This window comes from Gadus morhua, chromosome 2 (assembly GCF_902167405.1).
Source record: "Gadus morhua chromosome 2, gadMor3.0, whole genome shotgun sequence".
Lineage (NCBI taxonomy): Eukaryota > Metazoa > Chordata > Actinopteri > Gadiformes > Gadidae > Gadus > Gadus morhua.
The window spans coordinates 2170496-2179046 of record NC_044049.1 but is presented as its reverse complement, the minus strand read 5'-3'; the positions used below and the strand labels follow the sequence as shown (position 1 = coordinate 2179046).

Here is an 8551-nt window from a genome sequence, read left to right as displayed (position 1 = left end):
TCCTCAGGAGAGGGTCTGTAAAAGTCTCTCTAATCATTGTATCGATAAAGTTCTGTTCATTCTTATTCTGGATACGACCGGTCACCGACCAGCTGAAGACGGGTCGTTTCCGGTGACCGGTCGATCTATCTGTCATCCCTACGGAGGACGACAAAAACAGAAAGTGAGTGGGACAGGGCAGAGTCAATACAGTTAGACCAGGTGCATTCCCTACACCTGGTAACCAAAACAGAATTATTTTTTCTCCATGAAGATAATTATCACCAGACAGCCAGAAGATAACTTCCTATATATCATATAGGGTCCTTAAGAGTTTTTCTTTTCTCTTTTATATGTATGACTTAGTTCTCTGTGTTCCAATCAAAACCAGGCAGTGAGCGTGCCCGCTCTAATCTGCGTTCCCATCATTCAGGATCTATTGACGGTTATTCAAAACAGAAACACTAACAGTCTGGCACAACTAAGTAAATAACTAAGCTCCCTTTTCAAATGTCAGCTTGAGACACGGTTCCATGCACACACACACGCACCTAAAAATACATAGGTGTCACTGCCAAACCAGAACACGTTTACGCATTTGTGTGTTCGTACGCATGCACGCAAACAAGTTAACAAGTCAAAAAATTAAGAAAATGGACAGTGAAACACAAACACGCACGCACGCACGCACACGCACACACACACACACACACACACACACACACACACACACACACACACACACACACACACACACACACACACACACACACACACACACACACACACACACGGGAGATCGAGTATTAAGCGTATTTCCCTCATTCAATATTTCACATTATTAGGATCAATCTGAATCGAAACTTTGTAGGCATGAAGTGTGGCGGATAATGGAGGCTATTCTGAGCGCGGGGAGTTCTGGAGCGGAGCGCGAGAACAAGAGGTCTGCACTCCGTCAGCGTGTCAGGCGCGCGAGTCGCGTCAAAAGGCGCTCGAGAGGCGCGCGGCAGAGCCACGGACGGAGACTATTTGCACTTGTCTGTTTATCTCTATGAACGAGTGGAGCTAGCCACGCTCCGGGGTCGCTCTGCACAACTCTACGGACCAGACCCGTGTCGGTAGCCTGTGTTATTCTTGCGAGATACTTGAACTTGTGAACAGCTTTAATACATCTTGTTTTGTCGTTTTTGGCTAGTTTTACCGCTTTCTTTTTACTACATCACGCCCGACAGCGACATCAAACAAAACAGCTCGCGGTGCGCCCCTGCCGCCATCGCCCTGGCAACTGCTCCTCGTGCCCGCCGTGTCGTCTCGCGCCGTCATCTCCCATCACGGGGACGCGGAGCGGCAGCACCACCGCTGGCTTCACGCTGCTTTTCCTCGGCTCGGAGCGCAGACGCGCGTCGCTGTCGTACCGCTGTCGCGTCGTCTCTGCATTTGTCGCGATAGTGTTTTCACGAGACGAGTTGACGCGTCGGAGGAGCGTCTTACCTCAGCGCCGACATGCCGGTGAGACGGGGTCACGTGGCGCTCCAGAACACCTACCTGGACACCATCATCCGGAAGTTCGACGGACAAAGTGAGTGGAGTGCGCTTAGCGTTGACCTATCAGTGCTCAGCTCCTAGGCCTGGTCTAACTTTAGGAGAAGGGGTTTATGGAAAGGGCGTACTGCTTTGTTACTGTATCTGGATGCATCAACTAGCTTTGTGTACTAGGATAAGTTAAAGATAGATGTGTGTGTGTGTGTGTGTGTGTGTGTGTGTGTGTGTGTGTGTGTGTGTGTGTGTGTGTGTGTGTGTGTGTGTGTGTGTGTGTACGTGTGTACGTGTGCGTGTGCGTGTGTGTGTGTCTGTGTCTGTGTCTGTGTCTGTGTCTGTGTGTCTGTTGTTGTAAGACTTGAGAAATAATTAAAGCAATCAACTATTTGAAACAAGTTCCTGAAACACAAATCAGCGAAATAACGTTTTGTCTTATAAACAACCAGCCTGATTAAAGCCTCCATAGTTTTCAGATGTTCAATTAAACGCTAATTAATTGAAGTTGTGACCACCTGCTCTCTATAGCTCCATAACAAAGCGTTCCTCTATAAATTACCAGAAAGGGAATCATATTACCGGTATTTTGCATTATTCCTTCCTGGCCATCGTATTATTATACACGTGTTACAATCCATCTAACACGTTGGATTGTTGTATCGGTGTGTAAAGGCTGGCTGCCAATGTAGGGCCATTGTTTTGGGCTGAAAGAAAATACTATTATCTCTCAGTGTCTGGTTTTACCAGTGATGCAGGGGCGAGTAGGACGACAGATCCTCCCGTTGATCAGAAGTCCTCCTCTCTCACGTGTGTGTTACGCTGTATTCCGTGACCTGACATGTTCCACTCGTCTCTCCGTTGCCAACAACGGAGTCACTGCGTCTCTCACTACAGCTACTCGTATTATTCGCGTCGCAGTCTTCCTGGGAGCCGGAAACCCGGTGTAATTTGAATCAGAAAATAGGCCCGCTGCAATCACCTCCATTCTCAGCGGTACCTAGATGAAATCACGGCCGCAAGCTGAACCACCACCCAAAAATAACCTGCCATCTTCTTATGCCAATGAAGTAACAGAAAACTGAACCTTTGTTTTTGTGAGAAAGATATGGTGGTTCTCATTTATGGGTTTGTTTGACAGGGACAGGACAGAATCAGTAGGGAAGGCTGCTTTACATCTGGACCGGTAGATAAGATCCAAAATACAATGCATTCAATTACAATGGTCATATAAAGGCGTACAGCATATATGGACAAACAGTGCCTGTCCCCTTAGGGTCAGACGTACAACAGATTATAGATGGATGATGTAGACTTCTTTTTCAGCAGGATGATTTAATTGATTAATTACATTTTATTGCCTCATATCTGAGGAAGTTATTTCAGAAATGTGTGTGTGCCGGCTCCTCTTCCACGTGTGAGCGTGTAAATGTGCATGTGCTCCCCATCTGGTAAGCACATAGTGCCGGAGCGCAGCCTCGCAACCGCCTGACGACCGTCAACCCAGCGCGGGTCACGCCTGGGACCCAGATACTAACTTTAACTCACCCATTTACCTCCAGGAGTCACGGAATCCTCTGGTGACTCTCCCCCCGGTAAGGGGGAGAGTCACCAGAGAAACTCACCCATTTACCTCCTGGAGAGAAGGACCGCGCACTGGGGGGAGGGGGGGGGGGGGGGGGGGGGGGGGGGTGAGGGGGTTGAGGGGGAACTAGAGCAGGGGGGGGGGGTCACCTTTTAAGCGGTCCATTTACTACAGGCGTGGGCGGGCGGTGAGTCACGACAATGGCGGCCCCGCAGCAGTGGAGAGGACAGCGGTTCCAGTGTTATTATATCATTCCAATGAGAGTGGACGGCCGTGCACTGGTCCCATCGAGCCGAGGGGACATCTCCCATCATCGCCCTGTGAACCAAACCGGCCCCGATCGATGTGGTGATGCAGAATGACCCCCTGCTGTGAGGAGGGAGATGAGGGAGGGGGGTGGGTGTGTGTGTGTGTGTGTGTGTGTGTGTGTGTGTGTGTGTGTCTGTGTGTCGGGGGTGTGTGTGCATAGGATACACTTGTCAATAATAGCTAGCAGCTGCTTTGTACTGATTACTAGCAGCATGCATAAATAGCAGCTTGGTGGGTTCAAGAAAAGACTGTTGCACAGGAATAAATCTGAAGAATTAGAGAGGCTGCATCAGTTCCTATCAGACCCCCCTGTAGGCACTGATCCACATGATTCATCCCGGTAGGTAGGGGGCGGGATCTCACCTGTTTGCTTCTGCTGACAGTTCAGAGGGCAGACTCACATGTTTCAGAGTTGTGCTTGGTATCTAACTTAAAATGGTCGATCCAAGCTGGATTCAGAGTGCTTCATTTGTAGTTTGTTTGTGAAGGTCCACATTGGGAAACAGACACAACGTCGATTTGCATTTACATTTTACGTTTAGGGCTTTTAGCAGACGCTTTTATCCAAAAGCGACTAACAATAAGTACATTTGTTAGAAGAAAGAAAAACAACCATATATCGCTGTCAGTACAGTGAGGATGTTCATAGTAACAAGTGCCAAGCACTTACCGTCGCTAGGTTAACCCATTCACCGTACACAACAGAGATAGATCTTCACAGAGCTACCTGCGGCTACTCCATGTCTCATTAACATACTTATACAAGGGGCAGCATAGTGTTTCCATCTCCAAATATAGCTGGGCCGACAAGCCAACGGAACTGATAAACAGCTCTATTGAATATATGTTGAATGACACATCCGCACTCTGGAAAGGTTTGCCTTTCTGCCGAGAAAATCATTTTTTGCCAGAAATCTTTCTTTCGATAAAGCCTTCGACCCTTCCTGGGCATCAGACAATGACAGTGATGTCAGGCTACCATCTACCAGTGAGGCTTGAGGAAGCTATTGGCTGTAGTATAAAGACAAAGTCCATGGCGGGTACGGTTAGGGTTAGGGTGGATGAACGGGTCAAAGCCGGCATGTCACTCTAAAAATAATCAATAAGAATTAATTAAGGCTTTAAGGTTCTTATCATAAAACTCTGAAGGCAAACAAATGACATTATTATCATGTCATTATCATACTAGCAGGATAATGATTTCCTGCTAGTCACACAAGTTTCCTGAACATCTTCTAAGTCCCGAATAGTGTAGCTGTCACATAAGCAGTCAACGCTTAGTGTTGTCTCTTGTGCAATTCTTCTTTCTGATATTTGAAATGTTTGAATCCTATATTACTTCCTTTGATGCCTTAGCCTCTCCGACCAGTGTACTCCCCAGTACATCGTCACTCCCATTGGCCCTCACTGGGTCATGTCATGTTGGTTTCATTTCGGCAATATTTTTATATATATATGTATATATATATTATATATTCTATTTTTTTTTTTGTGAAATATTTTTCTCATTCATATATCAGAGTTATCAAAAGTTCAAAGTTATCATCAAGTACCTTTAAACTCCCTCTCAGATCGCAAGTTCCTGATCGGCAACACGCAGATGAAGAACTGTGGCATCATCTACTGCAACGAGGGCTTCTGCGAGATGTTTGGCTTCAGCCGCGCGGAGATCATGCAGCAGCCATGCACCTGCCAGTTCCTGGTGGGCCCGGGGACCATGAAGACCGCCATGGCCCAACTGGCCCAGGCCCTGCTGGGCTCAGAGGAACGCAAGGTGGAGATCCTCTACTACGATAAAGAAGGTGGGAACTGGCTACATTTCGACAGCAGGAAACCCTGTCTCTTCCTTTTGATTTTTTTTTCATTTTGGATTTGTCCTATACAGTAATCAATAGAGACTTTTTATATAAAATCTCCACAGTCTATTCCCTGTCTCTCTCTCCCTGTCTCTCTGTTTCGCTCTCTGTCTCTCTCTGTCTGTCTGTCTCTCTTACCCTCCCTCCCTCTCTCGCTCTTGTCTCTCTCTCCCTCTCTAAGGTAAGCTTTCCCCCCTAATCTTCTTCATCACAATCTATGTTTAACAAAGGAGTTCCACACTTAGGTGTCAGACCTAGGTTTATAAATCCACTTGATGACTCATCTGGGAACAATAAAGTTTTGGATAATTCAGCGCTTGCAGCGAGGCGAATAGTCTGCTTCCCCATATTTAGTCAATACATTCATGGTGTGAGTCACGTGTAGCATCTTATCCTAGCAATTTTTGTTGTATACAGGGAATGGGTTAACCTAGCGATTGTAAGTGCTTGGAATTTGTTTCGGTGACATATTGTTGTTCCTCTTTCTTCTAACAAATGTACTTATTTTAAGTCGCTTCCGGTAAAAGCGTCTGATGAAAGTCTCTGAGTTTAAAGGGCATTGATGCGTTGTAGTCAAAATAAGTGACATTTACATTTAGCAGACACTTTTCAAAGGGTCTTACAACGGTTGAGTCACACAAAGACAGCGAGTCAACCATGCAAGTGACAGCCAGCTTGTCGGGAGCAGTCAGAGTTAGATGTCTAGCTCAGGGACACCTCGATACTGATGCCGGAGAGCTTGCAACCTTCAGATTACAAGTCAACCAGAGCTCAGCGAACCCCCCTGCGACGTTCGGGAGAGTGGATAGACAAGCGGATGGCGAGGTTGTAACCCAGGCCAGGCAGAGACCCTGAAACAGAAGCCAGGCTTCTTATTAAATCATCCTTTCAAAGCCATCGGATCGTTGCGGTCATACTCCCCTACCCCCCTATGTGTGTCCAGGCCTTCTGGTCACCCGTCGCTGGCTCTCTGACCCGGGTAAATGTTCAGGGAAACGGATACGGGTTACATTCTGCAGGCTTTTTCCCCCGTTGACTCGCTGGGTCCGGCAGGATATCGAGCGCTCAGCCCATCGCTGGCTCACAGAGCCGCTGAGGCAGAAACACACCAGCTCTGATATGGAGGACAGCGATCATAGCAGGCCTGGTGCCACATGCACACACACACACACACACAGGCATATACACACACAAACACAGAAATACGTACACACGCATACATACACGCACGCACACACACATATACACACACAGACACAATTTTATACACACACACCTCATGTGTGCGCATTTGCACATGCTCACACACACAAACTCACACACACAAACTCATCCACACACACACACACAAACTTATACACACACACACACACGCACCTCATGAATGAGCGCATGGGCGCATGCTCACAAACAAACACACACACACACACACACACACACACACACACACACACACACACACACACACACACACACACACACACACACACACACACACACACACACACACACACACACACACACCATTTATTACTATGGCCAGTTGGCTGTATACTCTCCAGAGCTGTTGTCATGGAAATGTGAGCAGTGTGTCAGCTGAGGTCCAGCGTGGATCCATTTGTTGTGTCCTACTGCCACCACAGTTAACCAGGTTACCACCGCCATTAGCTTACAGTTAACCAGCTAACTACTGCCACCACAGTTAACCAGGTTACCACCGCCATTAGCTTACAGTTAACCAGCTAACTACTGCCACCACAGTTAACCAGGTTACCACCGCCATTAGCTTACAGTTAACCAGCTAACTACTGCCACCACAGTTAACCAGGTTACCACCGCCATTAGCTTACAGTTAACCAGCTAACTACTGCCACCACAGTTAACCAGGTTACCACCGCCATTAGCTTACAGTTAACCAGCTAACTACTGCCACCACAGTTAACCAGGTTACCACCACCATTAGTTTACAGTTAACCAGCTAACTACTGCCACCACAGTTAACCAGGTTACCACCGCCATTAGTTTACAGTTAACCAGCTAACTACTGCCACCACAGTTAACCAGGTTACCACCGCCATTAGTTTACAGTAAACCAGCTAACTACTGCCACCACAGTTAACCAGGTTACCACCGCCATTAGTTTACAGTTAACCAGCTAACTACTGCCACCACAGTTAACCAGGTTACCACCGCCATTAGGTTACAGTTAACCAGCTAACTACTGCCACCACAGTTAACCAGGTTACCACCGCCATTAGGTTACAGTTAACCAGCTAACTACTGCCACCACAGTTAACCAGGTTACCACCGCCATTAGGTTACAGTTAACCAGCTAACTACTGCCACCACAGTTAACCAGGTTACCACCACCATTAGGTTACAGTTAACCAGCTAACTACTGCCACCACAGTAAACCATTAACAAGGTAACCACCACCATTTGGTTACAGTTAACCAGTTAACCAGTTAACCAGCGCCCCTATGTTGCAGTTAACCAGGCAACCAACGCCATTACGTTAGAGTTAACCAGTTACCCAGCGCCCTAAGGTTACATCTAACTAGTTAACCAACGCCATTAGGGAACCATAACCATTAGGTTTAATTTAACACTAGGTTTAGCAGTTAACTAGTGCCGTTAGGTATCAGTTCGAGTTTGCTTGTTAGCATCAACTGCACACAATTATATGTAAAACTATATATTAAAAATATATATATATATATATTTTACATATGTAAAACTATATAAAAAAATATATATTAACTATATATTAAAACAATTTAAATATATATTTAAATTGTATTTGTTCTGTTGTATCTTGCATGCACTAGTTATTTTGTTTCACCTGTTTCACCCTTATACTTATAATTATTGTATAGTTAATCATTGGTTGTATAGTTATTTTGTGTCACCTGTTTCACCCTTATACTTATAATTATTGTATAGTTAATCATTGGTTGTACGAGCTCAGTGGAAGGAGCAGGCAGGAGAAAGCATGTCACCGCCAGCTGTACGACGTTGGCTGTGATTGAGAAAACCTTGAACTAAATTCAGACTCCATCCATCACCTCTGAACACTTTCATTCATCTTTACCATCCTGTTACCTAAAATAAATCCAGACTCTCACAGCAGGGATGTGTGAATGGAGCTATGCAAATCTGTGAATGTGCTGCACGGTGTGTGTGTGTGTGTGTGTGTGTGTGTGTGTGTGTGTGTGTGTGTGTGTGTGTGTGTGTGTGTGTGTGTGTGTGTGTGTGTGTGTGTGTGTGTGTGTGTGTATAGGTGAGGGTG

At 46.2% G+C, this 8551-nt stretch overlaps 1 protein-coding gene across 1 annotated transcript; it reads left to right on the top strand.

Moving 5' to 3' along the window:
• Positions 1–871: 871 nt before the first annotated feature.
• On the top strand, positions 872–6488 carry kcnh6a (potassium voltage-gated channel, subfamily H (eag-related), member 6a). The gene is made up of 2 exons (XM_030348987.1): positions 872–1558; positions 4978–6488. Exons 1-2 carry the CDS (start codon positions 1483–1485, stop codon positions 5292–5294), a joined length of 393 nt encoding a protein of 130 aa, XP_030204847.1. The 5' UTR covers positions 872–1482; the 3' UTR covers positions 5295–6488.
• Positions 6489–8551: the final 2063 nt, after the last annotated feature.